Raw genomic sequence first — 21,875 nt, 5'->3', positions numbered from 1 at the left:
ACAGAAACAAAAACAGCGAAAAAACTACAAACTGCGAGCTGGTGGAGCGGTTTGGGATTGTTTTTCAGCGAAATTTTCACAGAAAAATGGATTCCGAAGACGCAGCACAAACGATTTTCGATTCGGCGGTAAGTCGAGAGTGCATTGCGTGCATGAAAACGGGTCCTGCGCTTCTCATTTTCGTTATTCAAGCAATTCCGTGAACAGCTTTGCGAGATGTAAACATTGCAGGCATCTTCCGAACGGTAGCTGTACACAGTTCCTCTTCATCATGTTAAAAACGTGAACTTTGGATAGACGTTGACCGTTCTACATTTTATAAGCTATTGAATCGTATTGGATACAAGCAATGATTCCCTTATAGTTGCTGCATATGTGCCGAGTTTGCTAAATACATCTGTTTATTATTGTTTTGTTTACAGTCTTCACTGGTGGAAGGCTGCCGGTTGCCGGTAAAGATGAGCGGGACAAACGATTGGCCACTAGCAGAAATCATCAGCATTAGGGAGGGATCTGATAGAAAATGCTATTACTACGTACACTACGTAGATTGTAAGTGGTTATGCCGTTAAGCCGTAAATTCAAAATTGAAAAACTATCACACACGTGCTTTATCGTCCGTAGTTAACAAACGACTAGACGAATGGGTAACTGAAGAGTTTCTGGATATGCGAAAAGTTCAGTTCCCGCGCAAAGATGGTCTTACGACGGGGCAGAATACCGGCGTAACGACACCGAAGCGATTACCTCCCGCCCTCACCTGCTCTCGACCTGCCAGTCCCGTCCAGACACCAGAAATCGCTGTTAATGGCGGTGCCGTGTTAGAGGCTGCGTTGCAGAAAAAAATCAGCCGTAAACGAAAAGCAACATCCACCGAAAATGAGGACTCCGAAGACGTTCCATCTACTCCCACCCCGCGGCAATCGGGCAGCATGGTTGCGCATCACGACGACGTCGTAACGCGAATGAAAAACGTGCAACTGATCGAGCTGGGGCGGCATCGAATTAAACCGTGGTATTTCGCTCCGTATCCCCAGGAGATGTGTACGATGTCCTGTATTTACATTTGCGAGTTCTGCCTCAAGTACCGCAAGAGCCGGAAATGTCTCGAGAGGCATACAAAAAAGTGTAACCTACGGCATCCTCCCGGGAACGAAATTTATCGAAAGAGCACGATCAGCTTTTTTGAAATCGACGGGAGGAAAAACAAAAGCTACGCCCAAAACCTCTGCTTGCTCGCGAAGCTTTTTCTCGATCACAAAACGCTGTATTATGACACGGATCCGTTCCTGTTCTATGTGATGACCGAGTACGATACGCGTGGGTTCCACATAGTTGGCTATTTCTCCAAGGAAAAAGAAAGCACAGAAGACTATAATGTGGCGTGTATATTGACTATTCCACCGTACCAGCGAAAGGGTTACGGAAAGCTACTGATAGAATTTAGTGAGTATAAAACGGCAGTTCATTGAAATGTTTAGGGAATCGTTTTTTCATTAATTACAAACCATTATATTACTCCAAATAGGTTATGAATTATCGAAATTCGAAGGAAAAACGGGTTCACCGGAGAAGCCATTATCCGATTTAGGTTTACTGTCGTACCGTAGCTATTGGGCGCAGACGATACTAGAAATATTAATACTACAAAAACCAACGGGAGACAACGAAAAACCGCAAATAACGATAAAGTAAGCGACAGAACAACATCGGTAAATGGGTTTATTGGTACAGCAGTATAATATTTATCTATGTTTCTAGTGAAATCTGTGAGCTGACGAGCATAAAAAAGGAAGACGTCATCTCGACGCTACAGATACTGAATCTAATCAACTACTACAAGGGCCAGTACATTATCTGCATCAACAAGGAGACGATCGATCAGCACAAAAAAGCGATGGACAAACGGAAGATTCGTATCGATTCGAAATGTCTCCACTGGACGCCAAAAGACTGGTCGAAACGGTCGAAATGGTAGAACCACTTAGTAGCAGAAGAAACCGTTTCCAAACGGATCGTGTTAGTAATTACCAATCAATCAAAGGAGCCACAGACTGCTATCGTCAACGATATGATGTGGATGTTGATGCGTCCTTTGTACAGGAAGGGGTTGTTCGGGGCTAATGATCTCCTTTCTTGCATATATATGTGTGTGCGTGCGTGTTCCTAGGGCTATATGCTTTTCGTTTAGAAGGCTACGTAGGCGGGATCGAGGCAGCGACACGTGCGCGCTCTCGTTGCGGTAAAAAGGGATACGCCATAATGTGGGTAGGGAATGTATGGATGGTAAAAGAAAAAACTGATACTGGAGGAAAATGGTGTTGATAATTCCATTTTGTTTAGTTTTATTTCAATGTGTACCATACGAGCCAAGCGAATACAGAACAAACGCCGCGTCATGTCAGTGGAAAAACGGAAGTAAAAATGTAGTCGTTTTGAGGGTCCACTTATCCTGCAATCCTGAGAATGACGGTTCAGTATGCTCCATAGCCCTCGGTGTTGTAAGGTGCTGCTGGAGGTGGTGGAGGCAATCTCGGTTGGGGAGGGAATGCTCCAACCGCCGGGGGCCTTGGCGGGAATCCGGGCAGTTGTGGTGGTGGAGGTTGTGGAGGTCTCATTCCACCGGGAGGAGGCGGCCGAGGTGCATTGGGAGCTGGAGGTGGTGGTGGAAAATGTCCAGCGTTGTTCGCAGTAGGTGGAAATGCTGGCGGCGGCGGCGGAAACGGAGCCGATGGAGCTGGTGGCGGTGCTGGAGCACCAATGGGAGCTGGCGGTGCCGGAGCACCCGGCTGTTGCCACGGTGGAGGTGGTATCATTCGAGGTGGCGGTGGAATTCCCATGGGGGCTGCAGGCAACGGAGGCTGCGGCTGTACTCCTAGCGGAGGTGGCAACGGTGGAGGAGGGATAGCCCCTGGTCCACCGTAGCCTCCCGGTGCTTGAGGCGGCGGAGGCATTACTGGCGGTTGCGGCAACACAGATGGGTTGCTTGGAGGTGGAGGAGGGGCCATCAACGGCGGAGGCATCATTGGATGGCCACCCATCATGCCCGGATGCATTGAGGGCGGTACTGGTGCATCGGCGAACAACTGATGCGGTCGATCCGCGTGTGACAACGGATTTTGTGCCGCCAAAAGTCGCTCTGCGGCGGAGCCGTGTCGCTCTCCCTTGGAGTCCTTCTTGAACGCGTAAGAAACCGATATAGGCCGATTGCAGAGGTATTGTCCGTTCATTGCATCCATGGCTGCATCTGAGGCCTCGAAACTCGCGAAATTTATGAACGCGAACCCCTTCGAGTTACCCGTCTCTGGATCGCGCATGATCTTTGGCGTTTGCAGAATCACTCCAAAGGCAGAGAACGTATCGTACAGCAGCTTCTCGTCCACTTCGAGATCCAAATTGCCTATAAAAATGTTGGCCCCCACGTCAAGGCTCTTCTGGTGAGCTGAGGCTTTGTTTACGCGAATCGGTTTGCCGTATAGCTTGATCATGTTCATGATTTTAATCGCATAATCGGCATCTTCTTCTCCGAGAAACTCTACGAAACCGTAGCCCTGGTGCATCTGCGTCACGCGGTCTTTGGGCATGTGCACGTTCACGACGGGACCGCTTTGCACAAACAGCTCCCACAGCAGTGTTTCCGTAACTTTATCATCCAAACCGCCGACATAGATGGTGGCATCTGAAAATCAAAAGATGCAGATGAGCTTTGGGCGTCAGAAAGTAAACAAATATGGCATTGCGGCACAAATAGCAATAAATCGCGCATAACAGAGCCTTCGAATTGATGTATTCGAATGTAATCACTCAATGATATGTTTGTAGATGCTATTTCACACTAAAATTTTGCCGAATAAACGTATTTACACATGAAATTTACCTTGGTTTCTCTCTGCTATCGGACCGGCCGCCATGGTTCTATGCGCGTTTTGAACGAATTCGTGTGTGTGTGTGTCGAAAATCCTGGAACGACGCAACAAACTGTCAAAATGCTGTCAAATTGACAGCCGATTCAAACCGCAGTACTGTAACATTAACCGCCTTTCTCCAAACTATAATAAAAACAAACAAAAACAGTGGATTTCACGCAGTGTGCATGTTCTGTGGCTTTATTGTGATACTTAAACAACTATGCCTGTTTTTAAGCCAGATAAGCAGCTATGTCCCCCAGAGAATGGTTCGGATTTCGCTTTCCCTTTCGTTCCGTACGACATCCAGCTGGATTTTATGAAATCGCTCTATACTGTGCTGCACAATCGAGGGATTGGTATATTCGAAAGCCCTACCGGTACTGGCAAATCGTTAAGTCTTACCTGTGGGGCATTAACTTGGCTAAAGGACTACGACCGGCTAGTAGTAAAGGAGTTGGGTGCTAGCATAGAGCGACTACGTATCGAGATTGCCCGCTTGGAGAAAGAGAATGAGGTTTCTAATGATTGGATCACGGGACAATACAACGCCATGGGTCAGCGTGAAGAATTAGGAGAGTTAAACAACGTCAAGGCATCACTGGAAGATTTTCAAAAGTACTTACTTAAAATGAAAGATAACGCTGTTCTGGAGAAAATGCACTGGATGCGCCCCAAGGACAACGCTTTGAAAGAGGAACCGCTCCACCGGGACGTTACAATCGACGAGGACGAGTATTTAATTCCCGAATCCAGTGACAACAGCGACGAAGAACTGGAAGCGAATCGTCCTCTAGAAGCTGACTCTAATCGCTACCAACCTACTCAAATAATATTCTGCAGTCGTACGCATTCACAGCTTGCCCAGGTGGTAGGCGAAGTGAAAGAAACGCAGCACGCTCGGGATTTGCGGCTCATGTCCCTAGCATCTCGTCAGAGCCTTTGCATCAATCCGGATGTTCAAAAATTAAAAACAAATACATTGATTAATGAACGGTGTTTGGAATTGCAGAAAAACGGAAGCAAGAATAAAGCAAGCACATCTGATGGTAATAGTAAGAAACGGCGAAAGCTGATACAATCTTGCCCGTACTATAATCAACGTGCCATAGAAGGACTGAAAAATGCAACCGTCTTCGAAGTTCCGGACATTGAGGATATGGTTAAGGGTGGAAAACGAGTGAAAGCTTGTCCTTACTACGCCTCACGTGCTGCTATTCCCGATGCACAAGTATTGATGGTACCGTATCAGATGATTTTGCACCGTCGTACACGGCAACAGTCTGGTATTATACTGAAGGATTCCATTTTGATCATCGACGAGGCACACAACCTGTTAGACACAATATCGGCCATTTACAGTCAAGAGATACGGCTCCAACAGTTGAGCCAGGCAAAATTGCAACTGTCCGCCTACAAGGCGCGTTATTTTTCTCGATTTACCACGAAAAATTTACTTCGTATTAATCAGCTGATTTTTATCGCTACTCGTCTGGCAAAACTGTTATCCAACGACGATAAACCATCCAGCACGGCACGATCTTCGCGAATACTTCCTACGCAGGACCTTTTACTGGAGGGAGATATATTCAATTTGAATCTTTCCGAAATTCTTGCGTTTTGCGAACGTACGCGTATAGCACAAAAGGTGCACGGGTTCGCCCAGAGCTCTCCGCCTGAACTGCTCAACCAAAATGCTGCGTCCGTTCGACCGAAGGTCGGTATGTCGTCAAAAAGTGCAACCAGCGGTTTGAAGTCGCTCCTCAAAACTCTAGAAGATGATAGTAAACGCAAGAAACAAAAGAAGGGCCGAACAGGTGCGAAACAAGCTGTAGAGGAAGTTGCCGAAAGTAGCCAGGAAAATGACACCCAGACCCAATCGCAACAACCCACGGTTAACGTGATTCGTCCTTTGCTTAATTTTATCGAAAGTCTTACAGACGATTGGGGTGATGATAGTCGAGTGCTGTTTTCGTTTAACGAAAAGGATGCTTCGCAATCAAGCATGAAGTATCTGCTACTAAATCCGGGTTCTCGATTCCAGGAAATCATTCAAAGTTGTCGATCGGTAAGGAACGCGCGAACACAATCTAGTACATTTCCAGTAATCGAACTTGATTTATAGGTTATTTTAGCAGGAGGGACAATGCAACCGGTAGAAGAGCTTACGACACAGACATTCCACGACTATCAGGACCGAATAACAATAAAAAGCTATCCGCATGTGGTTCCGAAAGATGCCGTCTTTCCAATCGCCCTTGCTCGTGGACCGACGGGAAAGGAATTTTTGTTCAACTATAGCAATAGACAGAATCCAGAGCTGGTTAGTTGATTGAACGTGTGCTCCTGAGCTGATATAGCATCGTACAATTGATTTATGACCACTTGCCCTTTTACAGTTGCTCGAACTTCAGTCTACGCTGCTCAACATCTGCCAGGTTGTTCCAAACGGTGTGGTGGTGTTCTTCAGTTCGTACGATTATCTCGAGGTGTTTTACCGAAAACTGGAAGATTCGGGCAATCGGGCCCGGTTGGAAGAACGCAAAAAAATCTTTCGTGAACCACGAACATCAGGATCGGTTGAACGTACTTTGGTAGAATATGGACGTGCAGCCAGGTCCTCCACCGGGGCCGTTATGTTGAGCGTCGTAGGCGGGAAGCTGAGTGAGGGTTTAAACTTTTCCGACGAGCTCGGTCGATGCGTGGTGGTCGTTGGGTTGCCGTATCCAAATCGCACCAGTCCGGAGCTAACCGAACGGATGCGGTACCTTGATAAAAGTCTTGCGATGCAAGTTACGACCGGGACGTCGGCCGGAAGTGAGTACTACGAAAATTTGTGCATGAAGGCTGTTAATCAATGCATCGGCCGAGCCGTGCGCCACATCAAGGACTATGCCGGCGTAATCCTGCTCGACACACGTTACTGCACGAGTGAGCGCATTCGCCGGAAGCTGCCGGCATGGATTTCGGAACAGATGCAATGCGTAGACCGGTATGGACAAGCTCATGGAAAATTGGTGAAGTTTTTCCGCGAGCATAAAACGATACGCGAAGTCGAAACGACTGAACCTCAATAAGTGATCGGATGTATGATCGAGAAATATAAACGTACACACGTGCTCGTTGTTATAGTGGGCTATTTTAGTCCGATGTTGTTTGTATTTCTTTTCATCATGTTTTTCAATCGGCTCATCATTTCGATTCCGACCACAGGTTTTTTTTGTAAAGTTTTACATTAATCAACTTGTTTGCCATCTAGCAACAGAAATGGTTCGCTTTGCGCTACGCGCACATTCTTTCAACACGCGCTACATCGATCATAGGCGATCGTTTCTCTTGCCATATTTAGTAAATATTCGCGCTCTAAAGCACTCACGATCACTGATGATCATGTTGAGTTTTCATGTTGGTATACCGTATCCATTAGATATTTTTCCTGCCTTTGCCAGTTCCCTAGCAGCTGTGCTGCTCTATTTTACATTCGTCATTACTGTCACATGCGTACAGATACGTCTTTTTGTGCAACGGGCATATTTAGTTGTTTCGATAGCGTTTCAACGCTGTAATTACCGTTTGCTTACAGTGATTTTCTAGTCAATCATGAAGCTTAACATTCAACTCAAAGTGCCAAAGCCGTTTACGGTACGGTAGCAACATACAAGCAATGCGCCCTGTTCGTTCCCTTCGTTCCTACGGATTGAATCTATTTCTTGAGACTAATAAGTGTTGCTTGCTTACTTTGTGCGTACATAGAAGCGTTGACGAGTAGATGCATAACATGCCATTTTGCACATTTTTGTTGTTGCAAAATACGATTAGTGCTGAACAGTGTTCACTTAACATTTGCATCGCATTAGAGCGACTTACACATGATATATGGCGACAATGCCACATGGTTGCATCAAGACGCACCTGCTTCGCCAAGCAACAGCATCCGAATGGATAATACCGATAAAGAGATCGGAATGAAGACACGTTTGCATCGTTTGAAAGCGCACATATACGCGACATGAGCATTGTACTTTATTTGTTTTACAAACATGCTATGCATTCCTCATTCAACGATGTTGGATGGAAGATGAAGATATTTAGGTTGCTTTCAGAATATACATATATGTGTGCTTTGTCTTTTAGAACTATCTCGATGTACGACAAACGTGCTTTTAGCGCCTTTTGTAGCCCACCCATCTTCGCTGGAATATTCCGGTATTGTTATCGCGTTTTCATTTGAACGCCACGCGGTTTAACTAACGTAAGAGATTTCTGTATTTTATGTTTTTGCTGTTAAATTGAATGTTTCGTCGCTAGTGTTCTTGAACCCTTGCAAAGCGCGTCCGCCAACATCAACGAGGCCAACAACAGCCAGGTACAAAGTAGAATAATAAAATTCATACGAAAGCTCTATCTCTTCGCGCGCTCACAAAATGGCGGTTGGCCGGTTCCAGGGTTATTCGCGCTCTTTTTCCAGTCCTAAGATCTTTCAAATTGCGAACCGGGGTCTGTTTTCCATGTCTAGTTTCGTATTCTAGCACCTTCGTGATCGATTGAAGGAAGTGAACAATAAAAAAGGGTGTGAATCGTTAATAGAGCTACGGTCAGGGAAGATCGTTTTCGCAGAGCGTAATATAGCGTAAAGAGACAGTTACAAAAACTCTGTTCATATTCCTTGTCTGCATTATGATTGCCATTCGTATTAAGACACCGTTTTAAGGATCAGTTTTGCATTATCAACGGCAATGCGTCTCCATTTGGTGATCCCGCTCTTTATATCACACTCATGTATGATGGTAGTGATTACTCGCAATACACTCATGTTGCCTACTTTCTTTTGTAAAAATTAAAAATTAATCAAAAATTCAAATAAAGATTGGCATCGATGCGCAACATTTTCACTCTTCCATTCTATCGTCATTTGTTATAAAGCAACGGTATAAAGCCGGTAAATGGTAAATATGAGGTGATCGTAAACGCTCTCGTTGCATTGCAAACTGTATAAAATACGAAAAAATAAAACATACATTTAATACGTACAGTACATCTAAGGCTAGCAATGTGCGCAATATATCGAATGTTAATATTTTGTTGTCTATTTTTCTCTCGTTTGTCGGTTCATGTATACGCTTGTGTGAACATTTTTTTTGTATGTTTTCCTGTTGATCCTTCGTTCGTTCGTTAATTTATTTGTTTGCTTTTTTTTCTATTCAAAAATAACTAGCAACATGCATTATAACCTATTCTTCGAAATAGGAAGGCATTTTATCCAGTTTTGTTGATTATTTTGCTTCAATATTAATACATCTTTTCGCACTTTTGCATTGTCTACTTAAGGCATGCGATGGCGGAGGCATCAGCGACGGTTTGTATCGGGTTTGAAATTAGCTTCACGCGTTTTGCGTTTATCCGCTCGCACTTCCGGCCGGAAACCGGATGGTACCGCAATGGGAAAACACATTTCCGCAACAGTCCACTGCGCCATCCCATCCGGGTGAATGTTACGAGGTGTCTAACAAAACAAGTGAAGCTAAAGCAGTCCAAATGATTTCATTTCCTTAACATTACGGAAACGAAGCGTTCGAAGACCTGTTTTCGGGCTTTACGAATGGTATACGATTGATTCGGTTTGCATTAATTCGTGAACTTGTCTTGTATTCCTACTCTCATTTTTCTTCCCCAAGGATAGGTACTTATCTCTATACTTTCTGCCCTTTTAAGGTCCTTTTCGAAAGGCTGCGCCAGTGTTAGTTTATATATATAATATATACGTTCGTCGTTGTGCGCTGCACGACGACCATTGCACGGTCGGCGATTGTGTCTTCGCTGCAATCTAGTTGCATTTCTATCGTACCTCGTTTCCTATACCCTAGATCTCACAGTAAGCTTTCGGTTGGTTTGTAATCATTTAAAATATATGTATGTATATATATATTTATCCAAATCTAGCTAACATTAAATTGGTCTTGGTTGCTGTGCTGCGCGTGGCGGCATTAAGACGTGGCCAGGCGATGGCAGCGCGTCCAATCGGGGCACCGAGGAGAATACTCCTGTCAAGGACTCGAGAGAAGCTCAGCAAGACAAGCCCGAGAGGCTGCACCACGGTTTGTACGATCGATATCGAAAAATGAAAACGAAACACAAAGAGATCAAACGGGAAGGCAGACGCAATTTTCTCCCGATCAGATGGCCTACGCGTGCAAAAGTAAACTTTTGAATTACTTTTAAAATAGTACACCTACATTTAGAAGAAAAAAAAATGCTCGTCTCGATCTCGAATGCCATTCGCATCGCGTGGCCCAATGAAAAAATCCACCCGCTGGCCATGCTTTGCAAGATAGATCTGTACGGCAGCGAATCCTGAAGGAGACTGATTTTTCTCGTTCAGTGCGGTTGAGATTTGTCCGTTGTCACTAAGTCACTAAGAGAGAAATTGGCCCACGAGCGCGCATCGCAAACAGAGAATACGAGTCCTTATGTCCTTAATGTACGATTAATATTTAAGAGACGACATTTATACGACACAGAAAAATAAGGGTCATGAACGAGAAACCAGGGCTTCGGTAGGGTTTAACATTAGTTGACTGTAGTTATCATGCTCGCGATGAATGTAGTATATACGTACACATTAATAGTATGGCACCCGTATAGCGATGATTGCCGCTCAGCAAACACGCCGCACATTCCCTGGCGCTTCATGCACCGCCATCTTGGGAATGTGCGATAAAACCCCTTAAACAAAACTTCAACGTTTGTCAAAAAGTACTCGTAGATGTGTGTGTGTGGGTGTTTTCCCCCATATCAAAAGGATGGTAACTTTCCGTTTGGCATGATGGCACCAGAGAACATTCACAAAGAATTGGTAACTTTCCGTTGGTTGCTAGATTGGTACGAGCCCACATCGAGAAGGGTTCGATATCGGTACGCTACGAAACTATGCTTTTTTGTTAAACTTTAAACTGCCCCACATTCCACTCATAGTAGACGAAGGCGTTGGTCAAACGAACGTAAGAGTTAGTGTATTAATTACGTTTACTTATTGCCCACGTAGCCCATCCGTCGGTTTCTCGGTGCTTTATCGTTTTCCGCAAGGCGTCCTTCCGATGGGTTCCGAACGATTCACCGAGACGTACAAACTAACATGGTATACTTTATTTTTTTTGTCGCTTCACGATGGAATGTTGAGGTTTGGACCATTTGCGCTCCTTTCAAGCTCGAATGCGGCTATTCGCGGAAACACCACCCCACACAAGAAGGCTCTCCGAAGGCTGTATCAATCAGGCTTACTTCGCGTATAATCCCGGTAATGGCCGAACAAATATGGTTTAATCCTCCTCTCGCGTTCGAGAAGGAGGTACCGCGCATCTTTCCCTCACGTGTCCCCATCGCCGGCTCCGACGGCAAATGGTAATTTAATTAATGAATTTACTTGCTGCGTACGACGGTGAGCCGAATTTTTGAGCCAAACCGGAGTCAGTATAATAGCAGAGTGGATCTTTTTTTTTCATGTTGTTGGTTGCCTTATGATCTCCCTTTCGAGCCGTTTCGCGCTGTTACCATGGGGATGGGCTCGATTTTGTGCGGTTTGTTCTCGCGTTCGCGTGTTCGTCGCTGTGCGGCTTTTGGCGCGAACTTTGGTAGCGCGAAAACGGAGATGAGAGAGTTGAAAAAAGAGCTTGATTGTACAGTATGACGGAGATGCCGGCGTACAGGTGAGGGAAAAACGTTGGTTGACAAAAATTAGCTTGCGGGTGTGAAGGCAAAAAAGGGTGTTTTTGGGATCTTTGAATGCTTGCCAAGTGTAGGCCGCGAAATTCGACAACTCACGCTAAGCCGAATGGAGAAAAAAGCGCATCAAGTAAATGAGGGTGAGAAGGGGAAAAGAAAACACAAACGTCGCGCACAAACGCACAAACAGGCTCGCAGCCACAAGGGAAACTTGTGCCGGAATGGAACGAAAGGAGCGGAAAGGAAAAGCACCGGTAAGAAGATAGTCACAGTAATAATAGTAATAGGAATAAGAATAATAATATTAATAATAACGATAACATTCAGTAGAGTGTAGTAATAAAATGAGATACGATTATTGAACCTTACACTCGAAAAAGGAATGCATTTCCGATCTTTTCGTTTTCGCGCGTCTCACTCCATTCGTTTTTCCTGCTTTTGATGCGTCGTGCCATGTGTGTGTGTGTGTGTGCGTGTGTCTGTTTTTTGGTCTCCTCTCAACCCGCCCCCCCCCTCTCCACCCTCTCTCCTTCTTTTCCTGCCTGTTATAGATGTTGCCATATGTAAATTCTGCCGCGTGACCGATGGAAGAGACGTTAATGGTCGGTGCACCGATCAAAAGGCCGATTTTCGCAAAAGCGAACCCCTTAACTGGAAGCGGGAAAAAAAATCCCACCCCATCACGAGCTGTGTGTGGCCCACGGCCGAGTGAATCGAACGGCTTTGACGCCTAACCTCAACACCACCGCAGGGCGGAAAGATGGCGGCTGCCAATGGCAACAGCAAAAAAAAACGGCCATCTTTGCGTATAATCAAACTTGCAGAAAGCTGCAAACCGAAGGCTGCGATGGGGAGTGACGATCAAGCGCACTTTTGTTCAGGTGTCAGCTTTTCATCGATCGTTTGCATGTTCGGGATGGTTTTCAGGAATTTTGTTCAAAAAAAAGCGCAGCATGTCTTTTTTCTTTTAGCACGGGTTCACGGCTGATGCGAAATGAGTATGATGAAAGATAGGTCCCGGGAAGACAGACGGAAGAAGACGAAAGCTCATTTGCGGGAGAAACGTTGCTGAACAGGGGTGTTGTTGTGTAGCGTCACTTCTGACTAATCAAGGTCTACAGAGAATTCGCAGTTGGGTGTGTTTTAGGTGTCAAAGGACGCGGGTCACGCTAGACATCCGTTAATGCTGCTGTACGCGGTTATGCCACTATCCAGATCGGTGAATCCCGTCGGATCATCGTCGGCAAGTAGCAGGAAGTCGTTTGACACCGGTACCAACATGTCCAGGTGTTGCTGTTGCAGCTGGTGTTGCTGCTGGAGGTGATGCTGCAGCTGGTGTTGATGCTGCTGCTGCTGAAGGTGATGCTGTTGTTGGTGATGTTGCTGCTGCTGTTGCTGGTGTTGATGGTGATGTTGGGCGTGGTTTTGCTGTGGTGATTGATGATGCAGAAGATGACCCATGTTGGGATCTCCGACTAGCATGCTGTCCAGTTGTTGCTGCTGATGATGCATTCCACTGGAGTGTTGCTGCTGTTGCTGCGAGTAGTCCACCGTAGCCGGCTTCAGTGTCTCGAAGCTGGCACTGAACTCGAGCAGCGTGTTGGAGGTGTTCTCCTTGATGGCGTTCAGGTGGTTGAGCTTATCGTTCTCGTTTACTAAGCTCGGGTTGTTGTTGTTGTTGTTTAGGTTGGTGTTGTGCTGTTGTTGCTGTTGCTGCTGCTGCAGGTGATGGTTGTGTTGGTGGTGCTGTTGTTGTTGCTGCTGCTGCTGCTGGTGGTGGGACGTGCCACAGTTGAGAGCGGCGTTCAGAGGGCTGTTGTTGTTGTACAGGTCGAGGGAGGCATCGAAAAGGAACCGATCTGCACTCTGCACCGTCGTGTAAGGACTGTGCGTGTCGATCAGCTCGCTCTTCAACATGAAATCATCCTCGTCGGTTGTTCCTAGGGCCACCATCGAGTTCATTCCGCTCATACTCGGGACGGAGTTGCTAACCGTCAACGGTGATGGTACGGACGACGGTGAAGACGAGGGTGTGGACGTCATGAGAGTTGCAACGATCAAAGGATTCCCTTTGCTGGTGCTAAAACCTCCGTTTCCACCATTGCCATTGCTGACCATGGACGGTAGACTGGACGTCACAGGAGTAGCCGACGCCTTCTGCTGGGATTGTCGAGGTTGTCGAGGCTTAGGTCCTGGTTTCGTCCTCTTCGTTGGTTGGCTGACGGGGCTGGAAGCTGCGGAGGACATCACGGGAATGTATTCCGCTTTCGGCATCGATTCAACAGCCAGGTCCGGGGACGATTCTAGCAACCCAAAGGCGGTCGGTTCCGTTGGTGAGAGTTTGCAGTATCCGGGAGGAAGTAGAGCGGCTGGAGAACCTGTGGACGAGCCTCCGGTAGACTTCAAGCACTCAGAGTACTTGACTTCTCCAGCGCTCTGTCCTCCGGTAGATGCGTTCGACTCAAGGTAGTTCAGATCGTTAAGGTACTTCCCACCACTGTTGCCTCCGAGGATGGTCGAGAGTGATGGAAGTGGTTGGTAGCCCTTCTGATGGACACACGTTGGTCCGTGAGCCTGCAGCACCTCGAGCAGCTTCCGGCACTCTGTCTCCAGCTTGCTGACCTGTGACTTGAGCTCCTTGTTTTGGGCATCGAGTGTCTCCGACTCGTTGATGAGGTTGACCGTTCGCTCGCGCTTCTTCATGCGACACTTGGTGGCGGCGATTTTGTTCCGTTCACGTCGTCTCCGGCGTCGATCCTCGTCCTCTGGTGTCAGCTGTTGGCGATAGGAGCAAGAACAAGAGGTTGTCTTGACTTCTTGCCATCTAAAAAGGCAGCATCTAACACTACACTTACCGCGACCGTTGATCGAGGGCTTGCCTTGGAGTCAATGTCGTCCTCGCTGGTGTCCTGGTGATCCGTGAGGGAGACTTCACGCCGTCGGGCAACCTTCGCCTTCGGAGTGCTGGATGACTCGTTTCCATCACTCGAATCACCGCCACTGTGCTTCCGCTTGCTCTGGATGAGCAGCTTCACACCCTCCTTGATGAGTTGCGAGCATGTCTGAGAAGCCGTAGAGAAAAGAATTCGAAATTACGCGTTAAGTCCGCGTGCTACAGAAACGCCCGGTCTTTCAATTCGGCACGACATTAAACTTGTCAAGTAATTCAACCGGCATCCCCAACAGCTACGGCACGATATCGTGCAAATCGGTTTTCCCACCGTTTTCCCTCGTGCTCTGTGGCCACCATCTTCGTTGTATGAAGTGCAAAGTGTGTGAAGTGAAATGTAAACGCAAAACAAGCACTCGTTCACTAGAATGCGAAGAATTTTGGGTACCGGCGAGATAGACGAATAAAAAAATATACGTCTGTCGCGGGGTGCGACTAATAAAATGCGATCGTGACGCGTTCAAGGTGTCAGTTATGTGTCTCTGGTAGCAAGTACGCAAGAACGTATATTTGCTCCTACCGAGTCACGCCGGGAAATGCTTGTTGGGAAGGGTTTTTGGGGGTTTCAAAATTACATAAGGCTTCTTTGATTGTAGCTTATGCTCAGAAATAGATTACTCCTGCATTGGCGGTGCCAGTGTTACTTTATTGTGTGTTTTACTCTCTTTTTTAAATCACCTAAACAAAAAGCGATGATGATGGCCATTTTTTCACCGTAAAATAATGCAACCAAAACGAGCTCCCCGAACATAAACAGAACGGACATTATAATTCTTCTGTTCCGCAAATAAAGCCTGCTTCTGGAATAAACGCCGTAACGTGCGCATAAACATAATTCAAGACCGAAACGTGGCCAACCGCCGAGCAACATAATTGACCCGGCCGGGGGTCGCGATCGCTAGTTGCTGCCGCTGCTGCTGCGTCGGGTGACTTATATGCGGTATTATTTATTTTAAAGCTACATCTGGAGCCCAGGCCCAAAAGGAAGCGTGAAAAATTATTTCCCCATACCGGGGCGAGTCACTTTTCGTTATCTTCACGTGTTATCTCCCTCGCAGGCTGCGCATTTGTAGGCCGCAAATTTTGAGGTTCGCCTTTTCGCTTTAAAATCTTCTCACTTCGTTCGCTCCGTTCGTCGTCTTGTTCGCCCGATTGCAACAGCAAACCTTCCAGTTAGCCATATTCCCACTGCGGTACGAGAGATCGAGCGATCGGATATCTCCCGGGGAGCCACACGGCGCAATGCAAGATAACAGCGGCAACAAAAATCCCCAAAAAATGACTCCTCATGAAGGGCATCCGGAGGAGGGCATGGCTTTCGAAATCACGCCAACATGTGGCATTTGTCGTCCCGCGTGAGAGACGACGTACGCTTTCCGCGAGAAGAAAGCGAACACCTTACGCCGTGGCCACCCGGGACCTGAGCCGGCCAGCTCGTTGTTTGCCGTACGATCCGGGAATCGTTCTTTTCTTCTCCGCATGATCTTTTTTCGGTATGCAAATGCGAGTGCGAACGTGCCTGGGGTTGGCGATCGTTCCAGGATCGCCCCACGGATTCCGGAGAGCAGTCCCGGGTGGTTTCGCGCGCGATGTCGCACTGTGGGCGTCGAATTTGGTTTGGTTTGCGATGTTTGCCTCGCAAGACTCATCAATCAGCATTTGGGAGTGTTTGGGAAGTGGGGGAATCGATGGGGGCGAGGGAGAGAGAGAGAGAGAGAGAGAGAGAAAGGGAGGTGATGGAGGCCGCGAAGTTGAAAAGCAAACAGCTCGCGGATGATTGACCTCGCGCAAGAAAAAGGGGTAGAGATGGAGCCTGATGGGAGCTGGCTTTGGGGTGGAGAATTTCGGTCCAAACAGCTAGCGAGCTTTCGTTGGGCCGGATGCACTGGATTGGGCGCAGAAGTTGCAGAACCACTTTTTGATGGAATTGGGATTCATCCAAGTACACACACATGCATGGGCTACTTTACAAAGTGTTAAATAAATTTGTATATATTTTTTTGATCATATGCGATGGCAACATCTTCGTGGAGCCAACCGAAGATGATCACTCGTGATCGATGGTTTTCGAGGAATTTTGACGAATGGCGTCGTGTGGGTAATGGTTTCCTAAGCGAGACAGCGGCAGTTGCACTTTGCCATCGATTTGCAACCCCCGATTTGCGCTTGATAACAAATGGCTGTTCAAAGGCCAAACGCAGATGCCACCACGCGAAGGTGAGCATTTAGCATTTTGAATATCAAAAAATATGCTAAAATGCTTAACGCGCTGCTGATTAATCGCATGCCGTCGGGGTCCCCGAGGTCCGGTGTTCCGTAATTATCGTCATTGGAGACTGAATGAGGAACACAAATTGATCGCTTCCTACCGGACACCGAAAGACCTTGATTGGAGGCTATTCACGCGAAGATCAATGGACCGGCCGAAGAGGATCCGCAAAAGAACCTCGTCCACAAAGTCGGCACGCAGCGTGGGCTCGAAGATCGAAATTCGTTCGTTTACTACCATTTGGAGGGATTTAGGCACCGGTTCCTCCCCCCAAAATTAATCCCCAAAATGCTTGATTGTGTGCGGGAGAGTCAGATCTGTTCGCCGCGATGTCCACGTGCCACATTTGGTTTTTGGGACATTCCGCAGGACAAACGTTATAGCCCCATTGTGTGGAGGTTTGAGTCGCGCACGGAAGAAGAAGAAGAAAAAGAGGAACAAAAGAAAGAAAAGCTCTCTGCCCACCTCGCGACATGCGGCGAAAGTTGGACGAAACAATTGCCAAACACATCCGCAACCCAAGCGATCGATTCCCGGGCGATAAACGGCAGTTCCTTTCTCTGCAAGGTTGGAGGTTCTCCGTCGTCAATCCATTCACAGGTTTTTGGAGCTCAGACGTGGGAGCAAGGGGCCTGTTTGCCAAATGTGGAATGCTTCAGGCGTTCGGGAGGCCTTTGGAGGCCATGCAAACGAAGCCCCCCGGTTCGGTGTTTGCTGGAGGAGAAGGTTGATTTGTTTGGTTCCACAGTTCATTTACCTGTTGTACGCTCGGCGTCTTGCCGGTGTGGAGGAGATGTTGCTGGGGTTGCGACAGATGTGGCTGGTGTTGGCTGGCCGGTGAGTCGAGCGGTGAGTCGGAGCTGTTGGAATGGCTGTCGTTCAGTGAGGTCTGGTAATTGGAGAAGAAATCATGGCATCATTAACCACCTGCTCGTGGAGGTATCGATTTTTTAATTAATTAACGTAGTAACGGACGCAGCGCATGATCAAAAGGGGGTCAGTTTCAGCTTCTGAGGTCTCTTGAGCAGACCAACCCAAGCTCATTGACATGTCTTCCCGTGATGAGCGGTTGTTAGTGAGCTACGTTTTAACGAAAGATGGTCCTTTAACACTCGGCACGCCGGCGGACCATAAAAGTGTCGTCAAACCGGGCCCAACACAATGCGCCAGCACATTTCACGACACATTCTATGGAAATGAGGCCCGCGCATGGGAAGGTGTTCGTGCAAGAAATAATTAATCAACGGTCATATTTGATGTGCGTTTGTTTCATTCACGCATTGGTGGAGCACAACTCGGCGCCGCAGAACTCCACGCTTATCTGGAGCGACTCATCTTGAGGGTTTATAGAAGAAGAAAAAAATGAAAAAAAAAACTCCACCAGGTCGCGCGGTTTGTAGGTCACCGAATCGAAGCGCCGATAGGCTGATAAAAAGCACACCCAACCCTCACCACGGGTGGTTTTCCACGAAGGAGTCTCCCATTTTCGCGGTACGTTGACACCGGCGGAACCGATCCGTGGTGGGTGTGGCGAACTCGTTATCAGTCCGCTCAAATCAGGCTCCTTCGTTCACCGACCAAGCCCGGTTCGGCCAATCGGTTCTTCCGGGGTAGGCCGGAAATGCGGGCCGGAACGGAAATGGGTCGCCTTTTTGGGAAATCCATCATCCAGCGCGGATCGATAGAACGTGCCGGGGTGTGAAGGATGGCCTGGGGGGGGGGGGTGGGAGGGGTGACATAAATTAATGTTACCCTCAACCTTGTGCTTGCTGTCAAACACACCACCCGTGGGGAGGGGGGGGGGGGTGATCAACACCACCCCCACCCACCGTCGGGGTACCAATCAAAGGAACTGCATTGGCATGTAAATTAGCGTTAGTGAGCGTAAGAATCGGTGGAAATGCGGTTCGAGAAGCTCTCCGCTAGCTTCATTCGAGCGGTTTCGTACGCCTTCATTCGCGGTTTCTCCTTAATTTCCAACCTCACCCATTTGCGCTGGGAGGGTTTTCTTTTTTTTTTCTCTCTCGTCTAGTGGAACGCCGATAACGGGTGGGGAAAGTGGAAGGCGGAAGGAAGCTCCATTGTTTTAGCATCGCTTTTTTAACGACAACACGTCTGTGTGGCTTGTGCGGGTGGAGCTCGGGCGCTCGGACGAGAGGGTGTCCAACGATCATTAGGGAGACACCCTAGGGGGTGCGTATGGATGGGGGTGCGGGAAAAGGGTGGAAAATGCGAAGGGCAGGGCATTATTATCACGGAGTCGCGGAATTGCCGTACGACACGCGGCACGAAGGTAGAGGTGTGAAAAAATCCAACCTAACCCAACCTTCCGCCATCTTTTCACCCCTAACTCACTATCTCTCGCTCTCTCTCTTGCGCGCTTCCTAATCAACGCAAAAAAGTAAGGTTAGGAGAGGTAATAAAATCTAATACAACATTGTTTCAAACAACTCCCTCAGTCCGTCCGCTGAAGGGTGGCCCAGCGGGAAGCTCGTTTGATGGCGGCGCCATGACTGGAACGAAGCACACACACACACCTCCCCTTCCATACACATGGTTTTTAGTATATTTTTTCCCCCGTTTCGTTTCGCTCGGTTCCGTCGTTTTAATTTGCCCCCGGGTGTTGAGCGGCGTCGGCGGAAGTTGTCGAAGGGCATGGCAGTTCCTGTGCGCGCCCTTGCCTCCTGGCGCTTTTTCGTTCGTTCCGTTCTCGAGCGAAACGAACCCCTCCCGTTGGGGGTGATAACGATAGGGCAGCCGGGTTGGGCCGTATAATTGGGAATGTTCGTAGACAACCAGCGTGTGCGCGCGAGAGAGAGAGAGAGAGAGCGAGAAAGCCCAAAAGGGCGTGAGAGGGAGATACTGCTGCATGGCATGCCAAGATCTAGCATCGAGTCCAGCAGCGAAACTGTGAAGGTTCAGGGTTGCTTGGTTGATGATTTCGTTCATTCTGTTATTGCATTCGCTCCGTGCCGTTGTTTTGGAGCACACGTCCATGCACGCACCTCATGTCTTCGGGAGCGTGCTATATTTCGCGTTCTGCAGGGTCAGGTGGCAGGTGTAACCCGGACCAAGGGCATACGGGACGACCCTAAGGAGGTGTGCCTGCGGCGAAGGAGAGCCTGGTAGGAACATGTTGCATGTACCACGCGAGTACGCACGTGTAGGAAGATTTATGGTCTCCATTCGGACTTACTGCCTTTACCGACCTCACCCGTGGGAGTTGGGTTTGGTGTTCATTCTCAATTCTTTTTTCTAAAAGAGACGAGAATAGAAACCGATCGCAACCGCGTGCGACAACGGCGCCCGTACCGTGGCCATTGTGGTAGCGGCAATTTCCTTTGAGCTTAATCAAGATCTAGTTCCGCGGGCGACCTCTTTTGATACGGCGTGGTACTCTTTCATTCATTCTCGAGCCAAAAACGCCCTACAGCCACTATGCGACGTCAGGGTGCTTCATGTGGGGAGACAAATTCACGCTAGTCTGGAGTTTGATTGAGATTTATGCGTGTTTGTGTAAGGGTTCGCTCAGGAAAGAGAGTTTCCCCTTTGGGTAAGGTGCGTTTCGTTTCACCCAGAGGTGCGTCGTACCGAGTGTCAGTAACTGTACGCTAGGATCTTGAACAATCGGTAGCATTCGAGAGATCCCGCTGGTTGGTGTTGAACCGTTGTCGAGAGCTGATTGAAAGAAGAATTGTGGTCTCGTGGTGCTCGTTGACGAGGTAGACTTTGACCGAAATTTGGGTGGCATTCCGCGTGCAGCTTAAATGCTCTGGATTTAATCAGCCACGGGCCGTACATTCCGTGACATACCACACAATGGCAGCCGGTGTTGATGGCCGACTGGTACCACGAGGCACCGCTAGCCCTAGTAAATTAGATTTTATTCGCTGAGTGATTTTTATCGGTATTTGATTGAATTACCGCACTCCCCACACGCGTACATGGCAGAGAGCGACAAACTAGCAGAGGTTCTAGCCGGCGAGATCCCACAAGGGGTCATGAATGCAACCGAGCTGCGAGAGAAATGGAGCTCGTTAATCGTGACGCGTGGACTGCGCCAGGTTGCGGAGGTGTATTTAAGATGCTATCGGCGCTTCACCGGCGCTGTTGAATGTGTTATGCAAATGAAGACTAGCGGAAGTTATCAAGATCCAGTTCGTTGCCATGGGATGGCTTTGAAACTGACTTCAAAACTTCATCAAACAGTTGCTCCAGTTTCTGAGCTGACAAATGGTGGTGAAGTTAAGCATGCACCGTTAAATTGGAATGTCTTACTTCGAAGGTCTCGTGAAAATCTCGTGCCAAAAGAGGAACTCGAGAATATCCTGCTGGTCGGAGTACAAGAGAGCTGATCACGAGATCATGATACATAGCGCCAGTTCCTAGTGCTTACCTGTGAGTTGTTCACTGGATACGAGTACTCGAGCGGATTTGTCATGGCCATGAGCGAATTCAGGATCTCCGGAGTCCTGGGAGTACCACCGTCCATGATCATGAGCGATGGCACGGTGAGGCTGAGGTTTGTGTTGAACATTTTGTCTTTGTGATTCGCGTCTTTTAGGTGGATGAGAGTGATGGTGTGGTTCAAAGGATGGAGTTGTTGCTTCGCAACCAAAGCGAAAAGAAAGGACTTAACGATGGATGACTAAGATGCTGAGGTGAATTTAATTCTCCCGAGCTTTCACGTTTGACGTTTCGTTGCGATATCTCGTACTACTAGACACTTGCACTATGAGCTAGCTTCTTATCCTCGATGCGCTCTACCGAGTCGTTTCGTTCGTTCGTTCGTTTTGTGTTTGTGGCACTTTGCTTCGGAGCAACCAACCGCAGGTGGTCGCAAGATTGACGGATCGTTATAAGAAAACATACAACTTTAAGAGCTCACGCGTGTCGTGACTAAAACAAAAACAAACAAACACAAAAGAATTAACAGAATTAATGAATCACAGATATTTCGAATACACTTCTTCACGTCTGCTTCGCACTTCGATTACTGGCGATTGCCACAATGGGTTTATGTTCGCTTCTT

The 21,875-nt window shown here is 47.8% G+C and overlaps 4 protein-coding genes across 4 annotated transcripts; 2 read left to right on the top strand and 2 right to left on the bottom strand.

Annotated features, from left to right (window-relative positions):
* Positions 1-25: 25 nt before the first annotated feature.
* Positions 26-2,020, top strand: LOC128720765 (histone acetyltransferase Tip60). Its single transcript, XM_053814497.1, has 5 exons — positions 26-128; positions 423-552; positions 625-1,446; positions 1,529-1,691; positions 1,762-2,020. The coding sequence occupies exons 1-5, from the start codon at positions 87-89 to the stop codon at positions 1,976-1,978; spliced, it is 1,374 nt and encodes a 457-aa protein (XP_053670472.1). The 5' UTR covers positions 26-86; the 3' UTR covers positions 1,979-2,020.
* A 261-nt stretch (positions 2,021-2,281) lies between these two features.
* Positions 2,282-3,911, bottom strand: LOC128720873 (splicing factor 3B subunit 4). The gene is made up of 2 exons (XM_053814609.1): positions 3,878-3,911; positions 2,282-3,679 (listed from the first exon to the last, which is right to left on the bottom strand). The coding sequence occupies exons 1-2, from the start codon at positions 3,909-3,911 to the stop codon at positions 2,475-2,477; spliced, it is 1,239 nt and encodes a 412-aa protein (XP_053670584.1). The 3' UTR covers positions 2,282-2,474.
* Positions 3,912-4,128: 217 nt separating this feature from the next.
* On the top strand, positions 4,129-6,982 carry LOC128730556 (ATP-dependent DNA helicase DDX11). Its single transcript, XM_053823616.1, has 3 exons — positions 4,129-5,973; positions 6,031-6,228; positions 6,305-6,982. The coding sequence occupies exons 1-3, from the start codon at positions 4,129-4,131 to the stop codon at positions 6,980-6,982; spliced, it is 2,721 nt and encodes a 906-aa protein (XP_053679591.1).
* Positions 6,983-12,788: 5,806 nt separating this feature from the next.
* LOC128732107 (activating transcription factor 3-like) lies at positions 12,789-21,386 on the bottom strand. Its single transcript, XM_053825269.1, has 4 exons — positions 21,240-21,386; positions 17,601-17,732; positions 14,480-14,686; positions 12,789-14,399 (listed from the first exon to the last, which is right to left on the bottom strand). The coding sequence occupies exons 1-4, from the start codon at positions 21,378-21,380 to the stop codon at positions 12,789-12,791; spliced, it is 2,091 nt and encodes a 696-aa protein (XP_053681244.1). The 5' UTR covers positions 21,381-21,386.
* Positions 21,387-21,875: the final 489 nt, after the last annotated feature.

Source organism: Anopheles nili, chromosome 2, assembly GCF_943737925.1.
Source record: "Anopheles nili chromosome 2, idAnoNiliSN_F5_01, whole genome shotgun sequence".
Lineage (NCBI taxonomy): Eukaryota > Metazoa > Arthropoda > Insecta > Diptera > Culicidae > Anopheles > Anopheles nili.
This window is presented reverse-complemented; position numbering and strand designations above follow the sequence as displayed.